General features: G+C 30.8%; 6 protein-coding genes, 1 long non-coding RNA gene and 2 pseudogenes across 14 annotated transcripts in view; 5 read left to right on the plus strand and 4 right to left on the minus strand.

Annotated features, from left to right (window-relative positions):
• Positions 1–144: 144 nt before the first annotated feature.
• On the minus strand, positions 145–3,040 carry LOC149881890 (uncharacterized). Its single transcript, XM_090065859.1, has 2 exons — positions 713–3,040; positions 145–453 (listed from the first exon to the last, which is right to left on the minus strand). Exons 1-2 carry the CDS (start codon positions 3,038–3,040, stop codon positions 145–147), a joined length of 2,637 nt encoding a protein of 878 aa, XP_089921985.1.
• Positions 3,041–3,243: 203 nt separating this feature from the next.
• LOC149881891 (uncharacterized) lies at positions 3,244–6,358 on the plus strand. Of its 7 annotated transcripts, none has more exons than XR_016445307.1 (5): positions 3,245–3,346; positions 3,466–4,053; positions 4,202–4,475; positions 5,284–5,451; positions 6,070–6,358. XR_016445307.1 is itself a non-coding variant. In XM_090067753.1 (4 exons), the coding sequence occupies exons 2-3, from the start codon at positions 3,819–3,821 to the stop codon at positions 4,285–4,287; spliced, it is 321 nt and encodes a 106-aa protein (XP_089923879.1). In that variant the 5' UTR covers positions 3,244–3,346; positions 3,466–3,818; the 3' UTR covers positions 5,284–5,660. The 7 variants fall into 7 exon arrangements, 2 of the variants coding, with proteins under 2 accessions (XP_089923879.1, XP_089923881.1); XR_016445306.1 differs by having other exon boundaries at positions 5,284–5,416; XM_090067753.1 differs by lacking the exon at positions 6,070–6,358 and having other exon boundaries at positions 3,244–3,346; positions 4,202–4,287; positions 5,284–5,660.
• Positions 6,359–6,702: 344 nt separating this feature from the next.
• On the plus strand, positions 6,703–8,231 carry LOC149881892 (uncharacterized; annotated as a pseudogene).
• A 616-nt stretch (positions 8,232–8,847) lies between these two features.
• On the minus strand, positions 8,848–10,992 carry LOC149881893 (uncharacterized). Its single transcript, XR_016445286.1, has 4 exons — positions 10,547–10,992; positions 10,362–10,428; positions 10,025–10,260; positions 8,848–9,943 (listed from the first exon to the last, which is right to left on the minus strand). It is a non-coding gene; the product is annotated as an uncharacterized LOC149881893 (long non-coding RNA).
• Positions 10,993–11,575: 583 nt separating this feature from the next.
• On the plus strand, positions 11,576–14,742 carry LOC145194273 (uncharacterized). Its single transcript, XM_090066723.1, has 2 exons — positions 11,576–12,482; positions 12,596–14,742. Exons 1-2 carry the CDS (start codon positions 11,888–11,890, stop codon positions 13,987–13,989), a joined length of 1,989 nt encoding a protein of 662 aa, XP_089922849.1. The 5' UTR covers positions 11,576–11,887; the 3' UTR covers positions 13,990–14,742.
• Positions 14,743–15,159: 417 nt separating this feature from the next.
• LOC149881894 (uncharacterized) lies at positions 15,160–15,752 on the plus strand (annotated as a pseudogene). The gene is made up of 2 exons (XR_016444753.1): positions 15,160–15,349; positions 15,508–15,752. The product of XR_016444753.1 is annotated as an uncharacterized LOC149881894 (transcript).
• A 1,427-nt stretch (positions 15,753–17,179) lies between these two features.
• On the minus strand, positions 17,180–18,114 carry LOC149881895 (uncharacterized). Its single transcript, XM_090065860.1, has 2 exons — positions 17,960–18,114; positions 17,180–17,876 (listed from the first exon to the last, which is right to left on the minus strand). The coding sequence occupies exons 1-2, from the start codon at positions 18,112–18,114 to the stop codon at positions 17,180–17,182; spliced, it is 852 nt and encodes a 283-aa protein (XP_089921986.1).
• A 1,916-nt stretch (positions 18,115–20,030) lies between these two features.
• Positions 20,031–22,129, minus strand: LOC149881896 (uncharacterized). Its single transcript, XM_090067080.1, has one exon. The coding sequence runs from the start codon at positions 22,127–22,129 to the stop codon at positions 20,780–20,782; it is 1,350 nt and encodes a 449-aa protein (XP_089923206.1). The 3' UTR covers positions 20,031–20,779.
• Positions 22,130–23,739: 1,610 nt separating this feature from the next.
• LOC145191151 (replication factor C subunit 4-like) overlaps positions 23,740–27,887 on the plus strand; it is a 43,891-nt gene continuing 39,743 nt past the window's right edge. The window contains exon 1 of the mRNA XM_090066547.1: positions 23,740–27,019. Coding sequence (XP_089922673.1) covers positions 26,925–27,019 — 95 coding nt within the window. The 5' untranslated portion in view covers positions 23,740–26,924. The remainder of the gene's footprint in view (positions 27,020–27,887) is intronic.

The raw sequence follows: 27,887 nt of genomic DNA on the forward strand, positions 1-27,887 counted from the left end.
GATGTAAAAGTCTTCCCCATTTTCTTTTCTAGAAAATTTCCTTGCATGGAACTCTCTGTAATTTCAAATGTCTTTATTTCTATGCTCCTGAGTCTCTTCTGACAGTGTACCAATTGATAGGATGGCTTTTTTTATAATGAGGCTTCAATACATCAAAATTTTGTGTACACTTTGCGGCATGTGGTACCAAGAGTATTCTTGAATGTAAAAATCAGCAGTTTGCACGGTAAAATTTTCAAAAGCTGGTATATTTATTGCAAACCCCGAGCTAATGGTACGGATAATTATACCTAATTTTTCTCTGTCTCTGTCCAGCTCTGCTGTCATTTTTATGGGAGCCTTACTTTCAGTGAAAATACGTTTTTTTACTTTGGCATCTCTTCTTGGTGAACTGGTAGGTGATGAAACCATATGAATAACTTTTGCAGCATCCCTTTTACCTCCATGCCTTAACTTAATTCGTGTAGAGAGATAAAATAAAAAATAAAACAACAAAAAAACATTTCGGAGAATGCAGTCATTCCACGAAAACTAGGAAAGTGAAAGATCTCGTTGAAGGTAGAACATCTGATGAGCTAGAGAAAGCTCATCAGATGTCCTAACTAAATTGATAAGACAAATGGCCAAGGATGAAGGGATTTCCGAAGGTTCAGTTCGGCAAATCGTCCACAAAAAGCTCGGAAAATACTCGTACAAAATTCAAAAAGCTCACGGACTTACTGATCGGATAAATAAGTGATATTGATCTTTGGTCTGTTACAATGTTAACGACTGGAGCCGAGTTGATTAGATGTTTCCATCTTCTGCAGCATTCAACTATAGCTGCAGCTTCTTTCTCAACAATCGCATGTTTCTTTTCGGCATTTGTTAGTGTCCTTGAAAAGAAAGCCACTGGCCTGCCTAGCTGTAGTAATGTTCCTCCAAGGGCTTTGTCGGAAGCGTCTTTTTCTATAGTTAGCGGGAGTTTAAAGTCAGGGGAGGCCAGGCATTCTTCAACTAGTTTATTTTTAAGCGTTTTGATTGCTAATTTGGCATGTGTGGTTAGGCCCCGAGATGAAAAATTATTCCTTGCTTCAATAAGTGGCAGAGTTAGTTCAGTGCAGTTTTGAATCCATTTGGCGTAATATGCAAAAAATCCAATCATTCTATTTAGTTCTCGTAAAGTTCGTGGATCTGGCATATTCATTAAGGCTTCGTATCTCTTAGGGTCGGGTTTTATGGTACCGTTCTCAATAACATGGCCTAAAAATTCTATTTGAGTTTTTTTGAAATTACTCTTTTCCATGTTTATCTCTATATTGACATCTTTAGCCGCGTTTAGGAACCTCTTTAGGTTTATGTCATGCTCATGGTCATCTTTTCCACCAATAATCAAATCGTCAAGGTAAGCATAGGTGTTTTCAAGCTCTTTGGTCTGGATAAATTCGTCCATAACTCGTTGAAAAATTGGCACAGCATTAGTGCAACCAAAAGGTAATCTTTTGAACTCGTAAAGTCTACCATTAGCTTCAAATGCAGTTAGTTTATAGTCTTCTGGTCGTATTTTTACCTGATGGTATGCGGATTTGAGGTCAATAGTACTAAAAACGTTATTAGCTGCTATTTTAAGTAACATGTCGTCAATTCGTGGTGTTGGGTATGAATCTAATGGCGTGTGTAAGTTGATTGTATTTGAATAATCGATAACTAAGCGATTTTTGTGCCCTGAAGATACCACAAAGCATTGAGCACGCCAAGGGCTGCGGCTTACTTGAATGATATTTTGTTTGAGCATGCGGTTGATTTCTTCAGTTAAAAATGGGATATTTTTGCTCCGTCGTGATTTTTTTGAGATAGGCTTAATTTTATTGATATCTACTCCAGGTATTAATGCATATGTGTTACATATCATGCTGTTTGTAGCAAGACAAAATTTGAGTGGTTCTTTATTTCCTTTAAAGCTGATAATTAGGGAAGAATGTTGTGACAGAACGTCCATTCCGATAATTACAGGCGCCACCAAGTTGTCAACGACAAGAAACTGTGCTTTTAGCTTTTCGCGAACCATTAGTAATGAACCTCGAAAAATTCCTTTTACTTTTAGAGTGGAGTGATCTGCCAGTGAAACCTGTAAAGAGCACCGAGTGTCGTAGACAAGGTTCCATTGCATAAGAAGTTCGGAAGTAATAAATGATTTGTCTGAGCCGGTATCCAATAATGCCTGAGTCTTATTTTTGTTTATGGTGACGTCAATTAATCTACTTGGTGAGTTAATTGCGGCTATGGCCGAAGATAGTTGTGTACTCTCATCCTCGTCGTCTGTGCATTTTTCGTTAATTGCGGCTGTTTTAGCGTAATTTTTTTTTGTTTTTGACAGACAGACGGTTGACCAGTGACCTTTTCTTTGACAGTTTGTACAGGTAGAGTTACGTGCTGGGCATTTTGCTTTTGGGTGTAACTTACCACCGTACCAAAGACAAGGTTTGATAATTGCTTGATTTTTCGTAGCAGCAAAATTTGGTAGTCTGGTGGGAGCCGTTGTAGTTGTTAAATTGAGAGCATCTTCGGCTGCTAGTTCCATAGTAAGTGCTGTTTTATAAAGTACATCTAGATTTTCTTCTGTAGATTCTAGTAGTCGCTGTCGAATAGTTGGTGAGAAAATTCCTGCAATAAAAGCATCGCATATTAATAGACTTCTATGTTGATCGGCGGTGAGAGACTGTGTAGGACACTTTCTGGCAAACTGCTTTAGGTTGCACATAAAGTTTTCGACTGATTCGCCCTCCTGTTGTTTAAGCGATCGAAGTTTGTGACGCATCATGATAGCCGTTGACCGTTTTTGAAACTTTTGGTCAAGTATTGTTATTGCTTCGTTGAATGAGGTTGAATCTTGAATTAACGTAAAGGCTTTAACTCCACATAAAACAAATAAAACTTCAAGTTTACTATCTGCTGGTATAACTGCTTTTTCTAAATAAATAGCTAGCATTTTTTTCCAGTAAATATAATCCTCTTCGCTCGGATCGTCACTAAGAACTTTTTTAAATATTTTGGCATCCATTTTTATATATATCCCAGCGAACATTGACAGACGGGTACCATATGGTTTTTAACTGGGCTTACGGGAACGGGATTTAGAAGGGTTTGTGTTCTGGTTTCCAGACGGGTCCCTTTACGGTTGAAAAATTAAGCAAAAATAGTAATATGGGCCGCATGTGGTGTTTATAAGGGCTAAGAAAACTGGGATTTTTACGGGTTTCCCATTAGGGACCCATCTGATGAAAGTAATATGCGAAAAAATCTATGCAATCAGACCATTATCGCCATTTGCAACTTACCTTGGGCAAAAAAGTTTTGACAATATAACGTATAAATTAAAGTTATAATCGTTTTCTCTTTTTATGCTTTTTATGAAACTCTATATAAAAAGTTCTTATAACTATTTTTATTTTTTATACATAAATTTTTCTCTTTTTCTTTCTTTAGTAAAAAGTTGAAAATTTTACAAAGTTTTACATGCAATTTGAACAATAAATACTTTAAAGAATTCATTAATATTTACGTTTATGAAAAGTAACGCCACAAGGAAATGCATACAATATTATAAAGTTGACGTGAGTGTTTTCATTATTGTCTTACTTCCTTGTGGCATATATTCTTAGAATCATGAATGGTTTTTTAAGACCATTGAACGTTTTTCTGTAAATCCAAAAGTGCAATTTAGTAATATTTTATTCCTATATAAAGGAGATTGCGGAGTATGGATTTTTTCTACTTTCGTTTACATTTTGTAGCAGAGTAACTTACTGTGTAATTTCTGTACTGTGTTACTGAGTAAGATGTTGTATGCAAATGTTGCATTCGATGAAGAAAACAATACCGATTACGTACCACTAATTTGGTTAGTGAATGCTATGAGTGAAAGTGTGTTATCAAAAATTTCATCTAGAAAATCTACAGATTTTTATTGGCCTCGCTGGACAAATATGAAAAAAATAGACTTAGCTAAATCAATATGTCAAGAACCTGAGGTTGGATGGCTTAGGTTTTCAGGAAGAATTTTGTCAACTGCAGGTAGTTTATATAATATTGTCAAAGATAGTAAAGTAATAATTTTGACAATTTTTTATAAATTTATTTAAGCATTTAATCATAATTATTGAAATTAGAAAATGAAATTTTGATACATCAATAATTATCATAAGTACTTTTTAAAATATAGACACAGAATCTGAAGCAAAAGAGAAATGCAGATATGCAGAAGATACCTCAAATGTTGATGAAGTTTATCAAAACCAAAAAAAATAGGTATATAAAGTTACATAATTTTAATTTAACATACAAAAGATGTTTATGTTAGTGTTACTCCGCTTATGTTTATGTAACTGGCTTAAAACTTGTACATTTATGAATCATTAAAATTTCAAAAAAAATAATAATACTTTTGATATTTTGCCAATCCTTTAGAGATAATCAAGAAAAGCCTTTTGAGAAAAGTGATTAAGATATTGTTTTAATATTTGTTTTAATAATTGTTATCTATTATAATGTTAGGTTCCAATTAAATATTTGTCATTTATAGATTGCATAAAATTTTTTATGTATATTATAGCTTCCATTGTCAAGGTTTTTCTGTAGGAGAAAATTTTAATTTTTTATAATATTTTATAGTATATATATATATATATATATATATATATATATATATATATATATATATATATATATATATATATATATATATCTTTCTGACATAGAGTATTGAATTAAATTGCATAACGACGTTAGTGCTTCCTGTTTAATAGATTTCTGCATTATTAAGACGACCTTGAAATATATTGTTTCTCTAATTTTTAGCCAATGCAAGTTGTTATATTCTTTGTTATTTACTTGAGTTTCTATTCTGGTTTTAAATACCAGTCTTGCTGCACAATTCTGAATAGACTGCAGTTTTTTTAATAGTGCCTTATCAATTCCAAAGTAGAGGGAGTTCACAATAATATAGTTGTGAAAATAATAATGAACATACTATGGTGCACAGATCTTTATGGGATAAGAATTGTTTTATTTTTGGTATTTTTCTCATTATATTGTAACAGCTTTTAACAGTCTTATTTATTTATGTTTTTAAAGATAATTGATTGTCAAGTATCACATCTAGACTTTTTGCGGAATCAACAAATCAAATGCATTCCTTGTTAACAAAAGTACCCTTAATAATTATATCTTTTTGAATGTTAGGTGGTGCCATAATTAATATTTTTGTTTTTGATTGGTTTATGAATGATTCACACATTCATTTAGAAATGTATTCAAGACATTTTGGTATATCCACAACTAGATATTAAAGAGATTTGGACCCAGGACTGTACCTTGGGGTGCTCCATATTTTACATTTTGGTTAGATGAACATGAATTACCAATTTTAACTTTTTGGGTACGGTTAACTAAAAAAGTTCAAATATATCATTGGTTAATTTAAGTAAAAGTGTTTCAGTCGAATGATGTTGTTTGTAGATAAGTGTTTTTACTAATTTATAAATATATATATGGGCCATGGCATGACATTTTAGTGGGGGACCGAAGTACCAAAAAAACCTAAAATACTTTTTAAGTTTTTAGTGAGAAAAAATATTATATGAGGTCCTTTTGAAAAAATCAAGGGGGTCTTTGTCTCCACCCACCCCCACCCCCCGTCATTGTGGTTATTGTATATATATAGTATATATATATATATATATATATATATATATATATATATATATATATATATATATATATATATATATATATATATATATATATATATTTATATATTTATATATTTATATATTTATATATTTATATATTTATATATTTATATATTTATATATAAATATATATATGTTTATTTATTTAAAAATATATACAATATCAATATAAAATTATAATTTATTTATCAGTAACTAAAGGAATGTTATACATTTACTATCACAACAATTTTTTATCTGAAGAGTGTTGAGTAGAGAGTTTTATAATATATTAAATGAATAAAACCAGGTGTGTTACCTATAAAATTTTAGACTAACAGTTAAATTTTATTTTTTACAGCTTATATTGAAACAAGAAAAAGCTTCGAAACGAGAATAAAACGATGGAAAAGCTTCCAATTCGCGAAACAACCGTGAAATCAGATGATAGTCTAGTCAAAATAAGTCTAAAAAAGGGCTAACCTGGACAAAATTTGGATATAAATGAATTTGGTATCATTCGAAGCGTAATTTTATCTACTTTAATATATCCAAAATCCACCAAAATTCATTTTGGGCAAAAAAAGTTATAAATATTATTATTGACCTCACTTTGTAGATTTTTTTTTAAAAAATAAACTAAACCCGTACGACTTGCTGTCAATAAATTGTCATAATTCAGCGAAAAATGACGCGATTCATATAATATTTTTAAAAAAATTTGGTTTACAAATTATAAAAATGTAAAAATTAATTACATAAAATGATGACACCATCATTTTTTACTTTAATACCAGCATAGCATGCTCAAAATGCACTAATTTTTCTTTTCAAATAATATATTTTGTGTACTTGGTAAACTGTAGAGCTGAATTTTGACCATGACTATACCAATACTTCCTAGGAAGCTTATAAAGATTCCACATCTTTATGAGCTTCCTAGGAAGTATTGGTATGGTCATGGAGGGATCAGGGCTGAATAGATTACTGGAACTTATTTATGCAAACAACTCTGTCACGCATATAATGACTGGTAAAGCAGTAGCTAGAGCACTAAGAACTCACTTCTTAGTTGAGTCTACCTTAATGAGTCTACTTTTTAAAAAAAGCCCCAAAGAAGATGCTGATAGTTCTCTAGAAAATATGTATCAGGATCTGGTCTAAGGAAACATGGATTTGGAAGTGATAAACAATAGTAGTGAAGTTATAAGATTCACAAATCTTATTGAAAATTTAAAAAAACACAGCTTTCCCATTCATCCAGAACAGCAAAACTATGGTTGCAATATCTTGAATACATTAGCATTATCAAAATGTTCATCAGAGCAGAGAGAACTGGGAACTGGCACGAACATCTGGAAGCCACCAGGCTGATGTTTATTTATTTGCCGCAACAGGGCATATAAACTATACCAAAAGTGCTCGGTTGTATCTACAATCTATGCACTCACTTAATTCAGAACATCCTTGGCTTTACTGTAAATCAGGTTACCATTGTATTAGACGCACAGATCGATATTGGGCTGGTCTTTGGCCTGATTTAGTAATTGAACAGTGCATGATAAAATCAATGAAAAGCAATGGAAGCTTAACTAGAGGAAGGGGTATGTCAGAGTCTACAAGGAATCTTTGGGTCAGTAACTTGCACAAATGCGGAGCAATCCATGATTCCATGTCAACATTGACAAAGCATCGTTTTGAGAGCAGTCAGCAACATTGTGAATCTGGTGAGTCTCGGCGAAAAAGAGATACTAAAGATTTTAAAGCATTAAAGGAGCAGCTCGAGCTGTTTAACCCATTTGAATTTCAAGACTCAGGACTTCAATGTATATTTACTAACCTATGTGTTGATAAGAATGATGAAATCAATTGTAATCGAGCAGAAAATGTGGGTTTAGAGATTCAAAACAGTCTTAATAATATTGCAGTCAATCAAGCAGCTATCAAGCATTCAAAGCAGGTCAAGACACTTGTCAAGTTGATGCCATCTGTTAAAGTTAATGGCGATGCAGTCCACGTAGATCCTAATGTTTCGTTCCAAAGACTAATCATGCTAATTGAGAGGGTTGAAGATTTGACTGACTGCTTCGAATATGAATTAACACCGGAGCCCACATCTCTCTTCAAAGATGGATTAATGAGAAAACCAAACAAAGCAGAGCTTGGTAGAGAACTCATTAAGGATTCAACAATTTTAACAGTGAATAATGACACAACCTATATTCTTGACGGCGGAGCTTTGCTGCATCGAGTTTTTTGGAGTCTCCCAGCTACATATTCAGACATTATTGAACAATATTGTACATATATTACAAAAAAGTATGGTAATCATACTTTAATTATTTTTGATGGTTACAAATCATCCATCAAAGATCAAGAACATCAAAGGAGAGCAAGAAAGTCTATCAACATTGTATTCCAACCAAAAAACCAAGTGAACTGCAAACAATCTGAATTTCTGTGAAACAGCAATAACAAAACTGCTTTGATCAAAGCATTGGTAATAAAGCTAAGAGAAAAAGGTCATATAGTACACTGTTAAAAAAATATCGCGTTTTCTACGGAAAATTTCCGGCAGCTACGATGACAAAACTTCCCGTTATTTTACGGAAAAACCCATCACATGTAAACGGAAATTCTGTAAATAAACGGATATTTCCGTTTAAATACAATGGGTTTTTTCCGTTTATTTCCGTTAAATAACGGGAGGTTTTGTCATCGTAGCTGCCGGAAATTTTCCGCATATAAACTGAAATTTCCGTTGAAAATAAATGCGTTTTCCCCGTTAAACAACAGAAAGGTTGTGGCAACTCAACTGCCGTATAGTTTTCGTAAATGAAAGGAATGTTGTTCATATGAAAATTTAAAAAGTGAACATTTTAAATGTAAAATAGATTGAATGTTATCGAAAATATTATCTAAAACAAATCATTTTTGATTTACAATAAAATATTAAATTTTCCGTGATTAAATAATCAATTTGTAAATAAACAACTTCAAATAAAAAAAAAAAAAAATAGTTAATAAAGTATTAGTACATAATAATATAATTATATTACATAATCCTATATAAATTTACAGTGGGGTGCAAAAAAAAAGCCACACTCAATTTTTTAATAAAAACTCATATAATAAAAGTGATATAAGACAATTTTGATAGAAATGCTTTTGACATTATTCTATATTGCATATAATAAAAAGAAATTAGGATTTGTGAAGTATTTTTCAAGTTTTAGTTGTATAAGTACTTAATTGGCCACACTTTGTTTTTTATGACTTCTGCGCATCTAGAAGGCATACTATCTACATGCCTTTTTAATAAGTCATTTGGCAAAGCATTCCAACCAACAAGAAGAATTTGGAACAGTTTATCTTCATTTGTTGCCCTACGATCTTTCAACTTTTTATCCAATATAGACTATAGGTTTTCAATTGGATTTAAATCAGGAGACTGTGCTGGCCAAGACATAACTGGTATCAATTTAGATTCTAGATATCTCTTATTCAACCGTGCTGTATGTTTGGGATCGTTATCCTGTTGAAAGATGTAGTCACCATTAGGAAAAAATTCTTTTATACTTGGTCCAAGTTGATTAACTAAGATTTTGTGATACAAATGCTGGTCCATGGTGTCTTTCACCCGGTAAAGTTGTCCAACTTTGTGTGCACTAAAACAACCCCACACATTGACCTTTTTGTCATGTTTAATGGTTGCGTTTCATGTTTGGGGGTTGAATTTTCCCCAATTAATTTCCAACAGTGAGGTCGACCATTATAAAACAAGATGAAAGGAGACCCGTCGCTCCAAATAACTTTAGCCTATTGTTCACATGTCCAATCTTTGTGCTCAATGCACCACTTTAATCTTTTTTTGCGATTGATTTCACTAACAAATGGTTTTTTTATTTGCTTTCCAGAAAAAAATTCACCTGATACTTTTATTCGATGAGATATTATCCACTTTGAGATATTAGTAAGGTTCAAATCTAGTTTTATCTCACTACATGTGATTTTACAATCTTTTTTGACAACATTAAGAATGTAGCGATCTTCCTTTTTTGAAGTTTTAGGTTTTCTCCCTGATCCAATAGAGCTTTCAGTTGTACCATTTTGTTTATATTTCTTCACCAATCTGCTAATAGTGGAGTTTAAAACGCTCTACATAGCTTCTATGAGACTCTCCTCGGTCAGCAGCTTCAATAATTCGTCCAATTTCTATATCCGTTTGCTGTTTTCTAAAATATTAAATGTGCCCATATTATTCTGTATCTCTAATGATTTTTGTTATATAAATATTAGTTTATATATATGCATACCTCTTCTTTCCTGAATTTTTCACTGCCACATCCAATTTTTTTTGTTTTGCTTGATTATACAATTTATACTTGAAATCAAGAATAAATATCAGTGTGGCTTTTTTTTGCACCCCACAGTACATAAAAATTTATTTTTATCTAATATATATATATATATATTAGTTTCGTAAAATATAAATAAATCAACTCAAATGCAAAAAAATATAGTATTTCCTTTCTTATCCATTTCGAATCAACTAAAAATAAAAATGCATAAGTTTTTGAGTAAGGAAACATTTTAATATTTAATAAAGTAATAAATTTAAAAAAAAACTCATTGTGTGCAATGATTGATTACTTTAAAGTTGTTACTCTATATGACTGATTTAGCGAAGGCCAATTTTTTACCATTGTTGGTGCCAGTACTAAATTAGATTTAAATTAAAATTAGAAAATTAGATTTTTTTATATTATTAAGTAAATAAAAATCTTTAGAACTTCTTTGAAATCAAATTCTAATAATCAATTACTAAATTTACCTACCAAATAATACAATGATTTTTTGAGCAGCAGATAAATTAAGAAAAAGTTTAAAACTCTATTTTAACTCTAATAACAATTATTCATTCTAATAAACATTTTAACAATCTAAATGTTCTTTTCTAATCTTTAATAAAAATTTATTTTGATTTATTATAAAACCATTTAAAAAATAAAATTTTAAATTTTTTATACTAAGTTATTTTACTTATTTTATATACCATTGTTATATATTATAATATAATGAAAAATGAATATTTTATAACAGAAAATTAATAACTTTAACCCATCTGGTCCTAAATCATCGCTAAAAAAAAAACTAAATTTATGAAATAACATTTCATTATTCTAAAAATGTTTGAAAATTAACTTTTTCTTGCTTAAGCTAAAAATTGTTACAAAACCACTATATCTCTCTTTATTACTAATATTTTTGCTAAACACAAAATAATTAAAAATAATTAATTTAATATCCCTGGAGTTGATAATACATCAGTATATATATATATATATATATATATATATATATATATATATATATATATATATATATATATATATATATATATATATATATATATATATATATATATATATATATATATATATATATATATATATATATATATATATATATATATATATATATATATATATATATATAATATTTATATAAATTAATATATAATATTATTATATTTTATAAAAAGTTATGTTATAAATATTATATCTAGAATGAAATCCAACTTTTGATAAAAGCATTACAAATTTTTCAGTAAATAATCGAAGAAGAAGAAGATGCAATTGTCAACTTTTATAAATATTTCTATTTCTTTTTGAAGCTAAATGTGTACCCAAATATAAGTTTGAAAAATCATCACTTATGGCGGTTTAACATGTTGATTATAACTGCAGTTATTAATACAACGGAAACTTCCGTATTTGAAAATTTGGCCGCAGATACGGAAAATTTCCGTACATAATGTATCTGCACTGTGTCACGAAATGACTATTAATTCGAACCTCATGTCCCGAGAAAACCCTTTGGAGGTTTGAGAGTACACATGTGTAGAATTACACTAGAGTTGGTTTTGAAATCTTTCATCATTGTCCGAGAAAGAAAAATCAGTTTAAAGTTTCTAATTTTATGCTTATTTAATAAGGTCAATAAACTAAGAGTTTTTTTTTCTTTCTCAAAAAAACTGTCTATTTTGGTTATTTGTTTTACAAATAGTACATACAAAATATTTTAGCAAAAAAATAATTAACTAAAAAATTCCGGGAAAAACCTGCAAACAGTTTAGAAACCGTTATAAAAAAACAAGGTGTGCATCATTTTTCAAAATGCCTAACCAAGCAAAAACTCATGAAGACAACAGGAAAACTGTCTGTTTTCTCTGTATGAACAAAGCTAACAGGCAGCTGACTGATTTTATGATTAAACGCAGTCAAGAAATTTTGGGCCAAAGAATCAACTTTGAAGACCAAAGAGTACCAATTGGAATCTGTGAAAACTGTCGAGTAAGTCTCAGAAGAAAAGGTGAAGGGAGAGATGTCCAACTTCCTTCCTTGCCAGACTATCAAAACATAAAGATCCGTCCTGCAACAAGAGAATCAGCATGTGATTGCTTGATTTGTAGTGTGGGAAAAGCAAAATTCAGAAGCCCTCAGATAAGTGGAGCAACAAACACTGCCAGTCAGCTTATAGAACAGCCATTTGTTGAGAAAAGATGTTCAGCATGCTTTTCATTGATAGGAAGAGGCATCCCTCATGTCTGTACTAAAGCAATGTTACGACAGAACTTACTCGAAGTTGCAGAAAAGGACAAAAAAGCAGCAGAAAGAGTGGCTGTTTCTGTAATTGCCAACAAAGTTCCTTCCCCCCATGGCACTGTCCATCTCAATCATGGAGTAGGAAGACCCTTTCCAGTAACTCCAGGTAAAAACTGTACTTTTTAAACAAAAAAAACTTTTGTCAAAGGGCATAGCAATAAAATATACACTATGAATTTCAGAAATGATACAATGGTAACTTTCTGTGATTTTTTGCAGGTCCATCGCGACAAAGAGAATTATTTCCTTCATCTAAACCCACCTTGACTGCACAACATCTAGTACAAGTTCAAAACCAGATTGGTCTTTCAAATAGAGGAATGAATATGCTTGCTTCAACTCTAAACAAAGTAGTTCCACAGTGTGTTGTGGAGAAAAATTTCAGAGAAAAGTTTGAATCTCTTGGAAAGCAACTTTCTGACCTCTTTGTCACCTCAGAAATTACTGATACATCCAAAAGTACTAGCCAAGAGTCTAAATATTTATTGGTGTACTGCAATGAAATGGAGTCATTAAGAAACACTGTTGCTGAAGTCAGAGGCCCTCAGTCAGACCAGCTTATTAAGGTGGGGATAGATAGTGGAGGCGGGTTCGTGAAAGTTTCTTTTGGTATTATGAGCTTAGAAACACCAGATACTTCTCCTCCATCAAAGAAACCTCTCTTTAAAAATTTCAAAGACTCAGGAGTGAAGCGTCAACTTTTGGTGGCCATTGCAGAAAATGTCTCTGAAAACTATGACAATGTCAAACAAATCCTGGATAAACTGTGTTTAGAGAGAATGTCTTTTGTGTTGTCATGCGACATGAAGCTTGCTAACATAATTTGTGGCTTGCAATCTCACTCTAGTGCACACCCTTGCACCTGGTGTGACATTGAGTCAAAGAATCTTCATCACAGTGGTGAGCTTCGAACATTTGGCTCCATTCGTTCTGATTTTGAAGGCTTCCAAGCAGCCGGTGCCCAAACAAAAAAGGTAAGGGACTTTCAAAATGTTGTTCACCAGCCAATAATAAGACTTTCTGATGATACTCTTGTCCTAGATTTTATTCCTCCTATGGAACTTCACCTTCTTATTGGTGTTGTGAACCACCTCTTTAAGAACCTCTGTCAGGTTTGGCAAAATGCAGATGAGTGGCCAAAGATGATCAACATTCAACAACAACCTTTTCATGGAGGACAATTTGCTGGCAATAAGTGTAGAAAGCTTTTGAGAAATGTTGACTCACTTCAACAACTTGCAGAGAAGCATGCTTGCTTTTTGGCATTTCCATTTATTGAAACCCTCAGAAAATTTGATGCTGTTGTTCATGCCTGCTTTGGGAATACACTCCAACAGAACTACTGTGAGCTTATTGAAGAGTTTAAAGCTTCCTATCTCAACCTTCCAAACACAAGTGTTACCCCCAAAGCACATGCTGTTTTCTTCCATGTGACACAGTTTATTGATTGCCACAACCACTCTCTGGGCATCTTTTCTAAACAAGCCACAGAGTCACTTCACCACAACTTCAGTCTTCATTGGCAACATTTCAAGAGGCCAGCCATCCATCGGGATTATCCCAGGAATCTTCGAAACTGTTTGATTGAGTATAACAGTAAACATTTATTTTGATTTCTATTTGTGGAAGAGACATTTACAGTTATTAATTACATATGCTATGTAAGAGTTTAATAAAGGCTTGCTTCTTAATCAATTGAGTAGAATAATTTTGTATAAATATCTAGAATCATTAATGTTTTTCACAGCTTGAATTTCAAAGCTGAAAGTAGAAAACTGTTTGTCTTTCAAGAATAGTTTGTATGTATTTTTTTTGGTTTTGCTTTGTTTAGAGTTGCAAACATATTATATGTTGAAGAAATTTATATGTTATAATAGAGAACAAGATTTTTTTAAAGAAATTATTTTTTTGTAAAATTTTTATTCTGAGCAATAAAATTAAAAACTTTAAACTGATTTTTCTTTCTCGGACGATGATGAAAGATTTCAAAACCAACTCTAGTGTTATTCTACACATGTGTACTCTCAAACCTCCAAAGGGTTTTCTTGGGACAAGAGGTTCGAATTAAAAGTCATTTCGTGACACTGTGTCTGTACATCCCATACATGGATATACGGATACTTTCCGTGCAAGTAACAGAATATTTTTCCGTTTTTTAACGGAAATTTTTAACAGTGTAGTGGAATGCGAAGGAGACGCTGACAAAACCATTGCTACAAAAGGAATTGTGCTTGTACAAAATGGAAAATGTGTGACTATCATAGCTGATGATACAGACATTCTTGTTATGTTGGTTCACATGTGGGATCAAACCATATGTGAGATTTTTTTGCGCCGTTAAGCTAAAATAATTATGAAAAAAAAAATACGGAAACAATTATCATAAAGAATGTTACATAAAGTTTATCATATCACGTGAAAAAATGTTTGTTGTTTATCCATGCATGGAGTGGATGTGATACTACCTCTGCGCTTTTTAGTCAAGGAAAGATAGCTGTACTGAAGTTTATTGAATCGAATAGTGAGTTTGCTCAATCTTTATGTACAGTATTCCAAGATCCTTTTGCAACACAAGATCAGGTAGCTAATGTTGGAATACAAGTGGTTTTGAACATATATGGTATGCAAGACAATAATCATATTTTTTTTTATTGATTTATAATATTGTTTATTTTATAATTATACGTCCACATTGTTTTGCAGAGGTTTAATTTAGCTCAACTATTACTATAGGTGAAAAAAATAAACAAGTCTCGCTAGCACAACTAAGGAAACAAAAATATATGAGAATGGTAGCAACTTCCAAAAAAGGAATTCAGCCAGAACGACTACCACCAACTGAAAGCGCGATCAAGTACCATTCGTTTCGAGTGTATTTACAAATTCAGCAATGGTTGGGAGTCAATATGGATGAAACAAAGTGGGGATGGAGAAGGAAAAAATGACGTTTTAGTACCTATAAAGACAGACAATGTAGGTATACTGGAGCAGCAAAATACACCACAAATGCCGATTTTACTTTCAAAACGGATTTCATGAAAATACTCATTTTTCAATAAACAATCTAAGTTTAAACCAGCTCCCAAAAATAGTTTTAATTAACTTTTCAACTTAAGTATTTTTTTATTCAGGATCCTGCACCAATTCACATTCTTAACATTATAACTGCGGCACTAATACAAAAACACCATGTGGAAAACAATGCCAATGTCGACGTCATGGAATAAATTGCATGACAGCCTGCGGACAGTACCAAGGTTTGGAGTGCACAAATGCACCAAAAAATGACGTCAATATCGATGACAGCGAAAATGAATATGAAAGTAGTGAAGATGGAGATGGAAACATTTTTAAAAAAATGTTTTTTTTTATTTGACTTTTGATATTATTTCTAATTATATTAGTCGAGTGTAAAAAGCACTAATATTTAAACCTTAAATGAAAAATTATTCAACAGTAGTTAAAAATATATTTATTATGAAAGAAAATATTTCAAAAATGCTTGTTTTTTTAAATAGTTATACTAATAAACAAGTTTTTTTTATTTCAGTCTCAATATCAACTATATATCTAATAAATTTTTAAGTAAAGGTGTGTTAATATACTATAAGTATTAGCCTATGTAAAAAATATTGTAAAAAAACTGCTGACATCAGCATTTAAAAGATTTCTGAAGCACATTTCATTTTTTTAAATTGTAACACATTAGGCTATATCTGCGCAAAATTTCATAAAGACTAAGCAACTTTATAACAAGTTATTACAACTTATTGACAGTAGACACGACGGTTTTTTTTTGTATTTTCAATAAATTTGAATAAAAGTGAGGTGAGCTAAAATAATCATAACTTTTTTTGCCCAATATGGATTTTGGTGGATTTTGGATATGTTAAAGCAGATAAAATTACGCTTCGAATGATACCAAATTCATCTTTATCCAAATTTTGTCCAGGTTGGACCCTAATTTGACTAGACTATGATACGCGATTAAAGAATGGTTAAAAATTCTCTCAATTTTGACATTGTAATTTTAATTGTTATTTTGTTTGAAACAAACAGTCAAACCATATACAGTTTTATTTTATCTGTAAATTATAAACGTAGATTTTCAAGATTTGCAATTGGCAAACTTTGTGGGAACTATACGGGTAACCCAGCGGGCATACCCATATGGGCCCCAGAGGAAAACCGCGGCCAAGATCCGGCGGGTTCCCGATGGGTTTCCCATATGGGTCCCAGTTGCAGACCCAAATGGGTCCCTTACGGTTTTAAAGTACGGGATTTGACTGGGACCCATACGGGATACCCAGCGGGCATACCCATATGGGCCCCATATGGAAACCGCGGCCAAGATCCAGCGGGATACCGTTGGTCTTCCCATACGGGACCCAGTTGCAGACCCGTATGGGCCCCGTACGGTACCCGTCTGTCAATGTTGGCTGGGATTCGATTAAATTGTTATGAGCCCGCAACAAGATACAATATTAAATATTAGGCTTTAATCGAATATATAAAGTCACTACAATAACGACAACAAAGTAAGTTAAAAACGCAAGGAATAACATAATCAATAAATACGGTTCGCTGAAGCGTTAAACCATAAAGAAAGGGAAATGACGTCTTTAGATCAGAGCTTTTAATATACGACAGTCTTCTCCACATTTTTTGAACCCTGCAGTAATATTATTTGGTGTAAATGAGCTATTATATGCAGGGGTTACTATACTGGCTAAATCATGAATTGTTATAGTTCTTGCTGGGTGATTTAACAACAAGTCATTTTGAGATACAGAAAGTTTTTCTTTAAAAGGACCTTAATACTGAAACATCAAGAGGTTGAAGTCTATGTGTACAATGTGGTGGGAATGTAAGTAAAACAATTCCATTTTCTCTACAAAAGTTGATTGCATTAATAGTACAATTGCTTTCTTGGTTATCTAGTAATAACAAAATCTTGTTTTCTTTATTGTACTTTGAATGGAACTTTAAATGTTTGAGCACTCGTATAAAAAGTTCTCCTGTCATCCATCCACTACTAGGGTTGTTAGCAAATCCAACACAACCATTAGGTCCTCCTGTTAGCATACGCTCTTGAAATCTTGCTCTAGGATAAATAAAAACTGGTGGTACAGTGTTTCCGACTGCATTAATAACAGCACACATAGTTACAAGCTGCCCTCTTTCAGCTGAGACGTTTTGACCAACTTGCTTTTGACCACGCTGAGCTATGACATTTGGTACCTGCACAACAGTCATGACACTTGTTTTGTCTATGTTAAATATGCGTTCTGGAGAATATTTTGACTTACAGAGTACTTTCTCTAAGTTGAGTTGAAATTCATTCACATTTTTTTGGTTAAAACTTGTTGCTCTTGATAGACTTGTATTTTCTGGTTTGCGCAGAGAAAGCTTTTTGTGTCTTATCATAAATCCTTTCATCCATTCAATGCCAGCAATTTTATTTTGGCCCCATAGTTCAGGACATTTTTTCAAAGCATTACTATATTCATATGCTAAAATTCTAGCTTGGTAATAAGTTAAACCATAATTATTTTTGATGATTTCAACATGTAATTTTCTAACATAGCTTCTTCTGCATTAGTAAATACTTGATTCACAGAATATTTGGTTGAAAAGTTATCACTTTTCGATTTTCTATTATTTCTGAGCATTTTTATTCTGTAAACTAACGTACTTTTAGAGAACCCAAATACACCTACAGCTTCTCTTAACTTCATTGTTTTATCAAAAACATGTTTAACTGCAGTTTTTAAAATTTCCTCGTTTTAAATCTCTCACATTTTTTTTATAATTGCGCACCATTTTTAAACTTTGCATAATTTTATTTGAAGATAAGTTTGTTATGATCCGCGCAACACGTCCAAATGTGCCTATGACACTTACGTGTGAAAGTATTTTTAGTCGACGAATATATTTAACTTTGTTGAAGAGTTAGCATTTTTTGGATTATTCGCATTGTCCTAAACTACCCCTGTCCTAAACTGCCCCCCTCTCCCCTACAACACATACCTTACTTAAATATAATAACAAAATTAAACAAGCTCCCTGTTTTTTCGTGCTAAACAATTTAAAAAAACTCTAACAAAAAAAACTTGCTAACAAAAAAAACTCTAACAAAAAAATCTTGCTGCTTGTTAGTAAACAAACATTGAGTTTACATGATTCAGCTTGTGAGATTAAAAATCTTAATAGGCTATTCACATTTTTAATCTCGCAAGTCTAATCAGGTAAAATGAGCTTTAGTCAATAGCAACAATTACTGTTTACAATATTATTAAATAGCTTTATTTTTTATAAACACACAGACAAAAGAGTAATTCATGTTACTAATCAAAATGTAGCTAACTGTTATAATTGTATTGAAAACAGTTATTGTCGTTATTTAAGCAGAAATTGTCATACTTAATATAAATTTTATTTATAAAATAAAAGCATAATCATATTGAAAAAATTTCTTCTTTAGTTTGCTCATTTAAGGACCTCTTTTTAATTTTTACAATAGCAAAATATGTTAATCCAATTTAATTTTTTTTTGTGGGGTAAGCTCTGGTAGTTCTAAAACCCCTACTAGTGTTTTAGAACTACTAGACCTAAATAGACTATATAGCTATATAGAACTAGTTCTATAGAAATAGTTATATAGAAATAGTTAACTAAATAGATATAATAGCAATATAAAATATAAAACAAGTTAACAAAATATTCTTCTTACCAATAGTTCTTTGTGAATTTCCATGACAGTAAACACGAGGAAAATACAAATTTAAATAAAATTCAAAGAAAATTTAAAAAAATTCAAATTTAAAATTTAAATTAAAATTAAAAAAAAAATTTAAAGAAAATACTAAGAAAAAAAATCAAAGTAGCGATAATACGCGCATGCGTACTTAAACAGCCGGGCATGTAGGCTTCACGTTTTTACTACCCGGCTGCCGGTGTCACGTTAAATAAGTAGCTCGTTAAAAAAGTAGATAAGCGAGCCATCTACGCATGCGTCATATTACGGCTACTTTTTTAACGTCTATATGCGTTAAATAAGTAGTTCGTTAAAAAAGTAGACTAATTGAACTTTGTGCGCATGCGTTGTATCAACAAACAAGCAGCCATTTAAGTTTGGAAAAAGTTAAACAGTGCATGCGATATTTTTTGTTATCAGAAGCCATTATTTGATGTTTTACTTTTTAACTTATAGTTTTAATATAAATTCTCCGTTAAACTTAGCTCGTTCTTCTACAAGAAATTTTACGAGTTCATGCTTAAATTTCTTGAAAGAAGATTTTCCGACTACTTTACGCTTTTTGAACGTTAAATGAGAATTCAATTTAAATTATATAAATAGATGTACAGATACGCAGATAAATGAGAACTTAAACTTTAGATTGGTGTTAATACCAATGAGCGATTTCGCGTAGAACTATTCTGATATTTTTGCAGAAACAGTTCAGGAGAAATAAAATTAATTCATTTACTGCAGAAAACTGAGCTTTGTAAAACACACGGGTTTCACTCGACAGCGATGTCACCTAAATAGCGTATATTAAAAAAAAAAAAAAAAAAATTTGACCTAAATTCGTAACTCTTTCTTTCGCTGTAAAATGCTTTAAATTAAAACGATGTTGAAGAAACTACACAGTTAATACTAAACATTTATTTCCAATCTTTTATGTAAAGCAATTGGGTATATATATAAATAAAGTCAGCTCGTGCTAAGAACGTTACTCAAAATAAATTTTTCCAGAATATTGAACAAAGCGCAATTCTTGCTCGAGGATTAGGATGACGCTTTTTTTCTGTCATATTTATACATTAAGTACAGAAAATTGAAAAGTAGTCAATCAAAACTCTAAAATTTAAATTGCTTAGATGTTTTTTCCTTCCTGTTCAAATGCAAATGCAGACATTACTCTCGATACAGTGCTTCTTAAAACTCCAAACAACTCTGTTATTTCTGTAACACTAGCGCCTGCCATACGTGCACCAAAAAGTGTCCTCTTTTGAAATTTGACTAAAAGTCCGTCAATAAGTTTTTTATTTATTTATTTCTTAATCTGAAAAAAAAAATAAAAATTTTAGAGCAACATGATAAAGTACATGAATAATTAACTAAAAAGCCAAAAAAAATTTTTAATTTTGAACATTTTGCTCTTTTAAAGCTAGTGTTCGTAGTATTTTGACTAACCCCTGTATATTTAAAAATCTAAAAGACATTGATATTATCAACTGAACTTGAATGTTAAAGCTTATACTAAATAATACTGACGAAACATTCCTGTCTCTACAAGATTTCTAATTAAACACAATACCAGCAGAAATAATACATAAAATTATCTTCAATTCCCATTTATGATTATAAATGCATAACAAGAAAAATTCAAATGACAATCAATTATTATTCTCTTGTCTGCACATACAAAAAGAATTACAGTCAAAAGAAAAAGCACACCTTTCATGACTGTCTAACACAGTAACAAAAGGAAACATCTCTAATTTACCATTCTCAATACATTTCAGGTAATGTTGCCTCATTTCATTATGTCTCCATAAAACTAAACTTGGATCAATACCATTGCATAAAGCTGTTGCATTTGCAATTGCAAAAAGACCACAATCATTTCCATTGTTTTGTGTTTGACAATTCATCACTTCCACAGTTAAGTAGTTGCTTGTTTTACAATTCAAGTAGGAACGTGCAACTGTGTGCACTGATAATGGCACATCATCTTTATTTAAGCTATTAAAAAGTGAATCGTAGTACTGGACACAATTTGAATTTGAACCAACATCAGAGGAGACATTACTTAAAAGTACCCAGTGTGATTTTCTAACATTAACTATTTGCACAAAAAGATAACTTTCTGAATGAATATAACTAACTGAATTAAAAGAACTAAAAATACATGAACTTTGAAACCCGGATATTTTAGGAAACTGAAATGAAAGTAAACTATGTGCAATATCAATTAAGGTATCATCTAGCCAGCCAGATGGGTTTTTTAAAATATTTAGAGCCTCAGCTTTAGCCTGTGCTGACAACTTAGAATAAAAGTTACTGGCAACAGAAACTGCATGATAAACTTTAGTAAACTCTGATCTTCTACATTCACTTTTTTTAACGATATCTTCAAAATCTGATTCAACACTTTTTAAAACAAAATCAACTGGCTTCTCTTCAGCAACAACTAACATTTTGTTACTGTTATAATTACTAGAAGAGGAAGATTTTCTCACTTCATTAACTTTTATTTTCTTTCTCCCTAAATCATACCTTATTATAGATGTATGTTTTGCATGTGTTCTTTTACCTAATGCTGTGGAAGAGCAACTAGAATTTTCTTTATAGGATTCTTCATTTATATATATCGGATCAGTATTTTGCAAACAGTAACTATGCTCTTTTAAAATATCTGTATAGATCAAACCTTGATTTTCTTCTAAGTACGGCTTCATATTGGGTAAAGCTACAGCTGACTTCCAAATTTTACTATTAACGGACACAACAGCACCAGTTGGTTTAAAATCATTAATTGTAGCAGGCCCAAGCCAATTGTGCTCCATACGGCTACCTTTACGACCAATCTTTTTGTAATTCCTTACTAAAACCTTGTCACCTACTTTAAAATTAAATGATTTGAAACCTTTCAATTGTTTTTTATCATAGTACTTTTGCATTTTTTTTTGTGCAATACAAATATTCTGATCTACTATAGCATGAACTGAAATACAAGAATCCATTCTTTCTTGAATTTGGTCTTCAGTTGCATTACCTTTTCAAAATGGAAATATTATCACCAATAAAATTAGAACTACTATCATTAAGAGCTAAAGTTGAAAAAAGACGTGCTTCTCTGCCAAACATTAAAAAAAATGGTGTGTACTTAGTAGAAGATTGTACACATGTACGGAGACCAAACAAGACTGGCTCTAATAAAGTATCCCAATTATCCTGGGTTTCATTGGCTACTTTTGATAGAGCTCTCTTAATAGTCTGATTTGTTCTTTCATCTTGTCCATTCGTTTGTGGATGATAAGCAGAGGTTATTAAATGCTTAATATTAAAGGTAGAAAATAAAAATTCATTTAAGTGATTTACAAACTCTCTACCTTGGTCTGAAATAATCTTTTTTGGAGGACCAAATCGATAAAACAAAGTAGTAAGGCATTTAGAAACAAAAGAAGCAGAATTTCTGGTATTGAAAAAGCTTCAACATACTTACTCCAAAGGTCAGTAACAGTTAAAATATATTTGTTACCTTGTGTTGTAAGTGGAAGGGGACCAATAAGGTCAATACCTAAAATTTCCCATATATCATTAACCTTGATAGGCTTCAGTTCTGGAGCACAAGTTTTAATTTTCTCCATCCTCTGACATTTGTCACATTCTTTTACCCATTTGGTAATATCATTAACCATACCTACATTACATTATAAAAAGTATAAGTATATAACTCTAGAAATTGTATTCTCTTTACAATAAAACTAAAAATAACCATGTTAAAAGTCTTTTTTAATGTAAAAAAAAGTGATTATTTTAAGAGAATATTTAGTGAAAAACAAACTCAAATACTCTTACCTAGCCAGTAAAAAGCACTTTTTAGCTTTAATCTGGTGTTATTAAGACCAACATGGGCACCATGATTAGAGTTATGCACATCTCTAAAAGCAAGTCTCTTTTCTTCATCTGTTGAAAGAACTTGTAGCTTATGACAAGCGTTTACATAGAACAAAATTCCATCTCAAAGAGAAGGATTAAACGGATATAAATCAAATGTGCCACATTTTAAATCAAACAGTACAGGTTATGGCTGAATTCCAAATTAAAAATAGATTTTTTAAAATAATATATAAGTCATAGCATTTATATAGAATATTTATGTATATTATATCTGCAATAACTTATCTCCAAGTAAACTTAAAGTTAAAAGCCGATATTCTTCTAAAAGTCAATACATACCAAAAAATTGAAAATTCTTTGCATATTTAAGAAATGATTTACGCTGTTTCAAACTTAAAACTTCCTTAATTTTCCCATCACAAAGATATTGCTTAACATCAGCAACAGAATAGTCATGGACCACCATTTCCTACGTTTAAAATCTCAGCTTCTTTTTTAATGTTATGGTTTAGGATCCTTATTTTGAGAGTTATAGTATGTTTGCGCATGCTCAGGACTGTTTTTCTACTTATTTAACGAGCACTTATTTAACATGACATTTACCTAACGGAACAAGGCTACTTATTTAACGATAGATTTCACCTACCTAATGGAAACTTACCATCATATCTGCGCATGCTTATCGCATGCGCAGAGCTATTTGTCTACTTTTTTAACGGGCTACTTATTTAACGTGACACCGGGCATGCAGACACTTTGTATAAAACGACTCCAATGCGAGTAATTAGGGGTTTAAAAAAAATGCTGTTATATCATCGTATTATATCATTGTAAAAAAAATACCATGAATAATCATTGAATGAAATATTATGGTTAAAGTGTGGGAGTCTAAATAAATGCAGAAACTAGTGTAAAAATGTTTTAAAGAATATTGCTTACTCTCTAAAGAAAGCATAAAATTAAAAAAATAAAAAATAAAAAAACAAAAATATTAAAATCAATTCGAAATAGTAAAAACAAGATGAGAACTTAACTTAAAATTTGAATTTTATTTAAGAGCTTTACTTAAGGTCTAATGAATGTTAAGTATATTAAAAGCAAATATATAAAAGTCTGGTATTTTATAATACAACATTTTCTCCTGAAAAGTTTATTTTAAAACTATTTTTAGGTTTTTATATAAACTTTATATATGATTAAAATGAGAAAGCAACAACGAACAGTTAGTTTGATTAAACTTTGTAGTTAAGCATTTTAATTTGCTATACCGCTAGGAAAGTATTTGCCACACTCAAGGAGGGTTGTCCTTGGATAGAAAAGAAACTTGTAAGGAAAAATCGACTCGCATCATTTCTAAAATGTAACCCAGATACGTCGCATTAAAACTTAATGCCACATCTATTGGACATGTCTTCAGTTGCTATAATATGTAAATGTTCTACAACTATCAAATCATTTAAAAAAAATAATTTACCACCAAATATGGAACATAGATGAAACAGAGTGACAACAGTTGGTATTCCAGAACTTTTCATTTTCAAAAAAGGATAACATAAGCTCCTCCATTTTGCATCATCATGACCATCATGATCATCATGATCATTAAAAGCAGATATCTCTGGGTTGTTTTGGTGTATCACAAAAAACTTAAGAATTGGTTTAAGCACTATATACCTTTCCCTCATCTTTCAAAATAGGATCCTATTCTTATACTTTAGATAATCATAGATTCATTTAAAAATTGATTTAATTGATAAAGTAAAAGAAAGTGAAGTGCATTTCTAACCACATCTCCTTGCACAATACACAATCTACAACCTCTATACTTTTTTTTTCTTTGGATCATTTAAGCATTACCATAATTGTGAAGTCAACTTTTGGCTAGTCAACAATCCTGGGAAGACTGTACCAGTATATGAAACTACAAAACATTCTTGTTTAGCTTGGATTAATATAACTATGCCTGCTAATATTTTATGTGGATTTTTATATCAATATGTATATTGATTTAATCATTATAAGTGACAAGATAAAGACTACTAATTGAACCAGGTTGGTTGAATAATAAAATTTTATCTTTTAAGATATTTACCAACAAATTTTATTTTAAATGAAAGATAATGTGAAAATATTATGAAAAAACTTAACTCCTGAAACTTTTTGACTTTACTTAAAACTGACATTCTGAAAACAACTATTAAAAGAAGAAAAAAGATTTTGTCATCCAGTGTTTTAACAGACACTCACATAATGCTCCCAGCATCAATTAAAATGAACTTGCAGCCTAACAAAGAAAATCAAAAAAACTAATATGATAAAACAAAACAATAAAAATGATATAGTTACATAAAATTTTTTTTGTTGTAGTTTTGTTTTGTTTTTGATTTTTTGTTTGTTTGTTTTTGTTTTGTTTGTTAGACCAAAACGCCTATAATAAAACTATTTTGTTTATAAACCATTTTAAATTTTGTTGTTTTAGTTATTTTTTCAAATTTAAGTTTTAATGCTTTATTTATTTGAGAGCTTATTTTGGTGATTTTAGTACTTGAGTGGTTATTTCAGTACATATACTGATACTTAAATAACCACATTCACTTTTAGCTGAGTTTTTAAATATTCACAATTTTTTAAAGTTTAGTTTTTTTCTGATAAGTTTAATGTATAAGTATATGATTTAGGCTATATTATTGAATAACATTCTAGGTTCGTTTTTATTTTATATTACTAATCAGCTGAAAAATAGCAATAAATTCAAAAAACTTGATTAATTTAGTATGGATTTCTGCTACACTATTAATTATTTTTGAGTTGCTTTATTAGTGACCTTATCTCTCTTATTCCTAGCTATTAGCAGAATTTTCGGATGTTATTGTTTTAGAACTTTTCACAAATCAAGTGAATCTTATTTTCTTCATATTCATTTGTTAAATTGAGTTCTTTAACAAATATTTCATAATTATTGTAAGAATCAGTACACCTGAAGTTTTTATGTGGATCCATTTAACTGTTAACATTTCCCACCATCCCCAGATGTATAAAGATAATCTAGCTGTCAGCAGTTATAAGTTTTGTGAGATTACTGTCTGATAAAGCATTCATTATATACATCAAATTTGTCCCTAAGAACAAATGCAGCTTTAAAAGCATTGTAAAAATTTATTACAGCACACTCTAGCTTACTTAGAAGCAGCAACTTACAGGGTATCAAAGAAAAATCTTGATTTGTAACATGAACCTGGTTGATCTTAAGTTTTATCAATTTTTCAGGTTTGATCCCTAAGTAGAAAATTAAGTATTTGATTATGTGATTGGGATCAATTTTTAGGGAAGATTTCATTTTCCCTAAAATAATCATTAATCTTAGCTAAATTTAAGTTAAAGCTAAAGAATAAATCTCTATAGAATATTTTAATTATACACAAGGTTTTTGTACCAATATAAGCTTTGACTTTGATTATAAATCTTTTATAAATCACCAATGAATGTCTTTAAATCTTTGATATATAGAACTACACAATAAAAGCCACTCTTATACTTAGTACTAGTTTATACTTGGTAGAAGTTAGTTTTAGTAAGATTTTGTCAGGTACTAGTATTTATCACTCAGTGTTTATCAAATATCTCTTAATGGTCTGTGTCACTAAAAGATTGAGTTTGAGACCTTTTCGATAAGTTAATCAAGTGCCTGTTTGTTAAAATTTAATTTTTAACCTATAGCTTACAACCAATCGATTCTTTTCAATATGTGTGTGTGTGTGTGTGTGTGTGTCTGTGTGTGTGTGTGTGTGTGTGTCTGTGTGTGTGTGTGTGTCTGTGTGTGTGTGTGTGTCTGTGTGTGTGTGTGTGTGTGTGTGTGTGTGTGTGTGTGTGTGTGTGTTTATATAAATTTTTTCTTTAATTTAAACAGTTTTTAAAATGAATGATTTTTTCTCAACGACCAAAAAGAAGTCTAAAGTAGGGGATTGTTCTGTTTCAAAGAGTATTCAGACTTTACCATGGGTTGAGAAATAGTAAGAATTTTTTGTCTTATTAACTGAATATTTTTAAGTTAAATGCACCTATTTTAAATGCCTTTTTAAATTAGTACTTTTTTAATAAAGATATATTTTGTGAATACTTAGATAAATATTTGTTGATCATTGAAAAATACATTCTCTATAATGGAAATTTTTAGGTTGGAAATGTCATATCAGTTTTTTTAATTAAATCCTATCCTACTATTGTTTCATTTTTAACTTACTTAACCCTTATACATAGCGGCCATTAAATTTTACTATAATTTCTTGCTAAAAAACTAAAGAAGTTTAAAAATAATTTTTTTTAAGGATTTTAATAAACTTTCAGAAAAAAAGTTTTTCTGAAAGTTTGTTAAAATCCTCAAGAAATGTCACAATTCAATAGCCTGCTATATAACAATTATCATCAATACATTTATTTATTCATTTGATCATATAGTTAACTTCCAAGCTAAGTTTTATGACTATCCTGGGTTTTTTTTAACAACATTCTCTAAATCTGGTATATTTTAAAGTTTACTTTTTCTACAGATTTTTTCATGCAGGTTTTTTCCATTAAGCTTTAGATTTTCTGATCTGCAGCTATGGGTATTTCTATAAAGTTTTGGCTGTTTTTGGCTGTATTTCTATAAAGTTTTGGCTCCTTTAAGTCCTTTGCTCAACTTTATTTGTGTAATGTTAGTAGCAACTGTCATCACTTAATATCTAATTATCTTAATCTGTTTGCAAAATTTCTGATTGACTGCTCCCAACGTTTTTTGTAAAAGGACTCTTTGGCACCTTTTTTTCAAATTTTTAAATCGACATGAATAGTGTCCTGACATTTGTGACAAACTTTTGTTGTTGATAAGTCTATTGTTAA

Source organism: Hydra viridissima, unplaced genomic scaffold (genome assembly GCF_058129835.1).
Source record: "Hydra viridissima isolate aposymbiotic clone 2 unplaced genomic scaffold, HvirCarnegie_v1 scaffold_11, whole genome shotgun sequence".
In the NCBI taxonomy this organism is placed as follows: Eukaryota; Metazoa; Cnidaria; class Hydrozoa; order Anthoathecata; family Hydridae; genus Hydra; species Hydra viridissima.

Excerpts from the sequence above, each read along its gene's own strand:
- LOC149881890 (XM_090065859.1), bottom strand. The coding sequence starts at position 3,040 with ATGGATGCCAAAATATTTAAAAAAGTTCTTAGTGACGATCCGAGCGAA. Across the intron at positions 454-712 it reads TTTATCCGATCAGTAAGTCC|TTAAGGCATGGAGGTAAAAG; the intron begins GTGAGCTTTTTG and ends ACACGAATTAAG.
- LOC149881891 (XM_090067753.1), top strand. The coding sequence starts at position 3,819 with ATGTTGTATGCAAATGTTGCATTCGATGAAGAAAACAATACCGATTAC. Across the intron at positions 4,054-4,201 it reads AAGAATTTTGTCAACTGCAG|ACACAGAATCTGAAGCAAAA; the intron begins GTAGTTTATATA and ends TTTAAAATATAG.
- LOC145194273 (XM_090066723.1), top strand. The coding sequence starts at position 11,888 with ATGCCTAACCAAGCAAAAACTCATGAAGACAACAGGAAAACTGTCTGT. Across the intron at positions 12,483-12,595 it reads ACCCTTTCCAGTAACTCCAG|GTCCATCGCGACAAAGAGAA; the intron begins GTAAAAACTGTA and ends GATTTTTTGCAG.
- LOC149881895 (XM_090065860.1), bottom strand. The coding sequence starts at position 18,114 with ATGAAGTTAAGAGAAGCTGTAGGTGTATTTGGGTTCTCTAAAAGTACG. Across the intron at positions 17,877-17,959 it reads ACTAATGCAGAAGAAGCTAT|TAATGCTTTGAAAAAATGTC; the intron begins GTTAGAAAATTA and ends ATATGAATATAG.
- LOC149881896 (XM_090067080.1), bottom strand. The coding sequence starts at position 22,129 with ATGGATTCTTGTATTTCAGTTCATGCTATAGTAGATCAGAATATTTGT.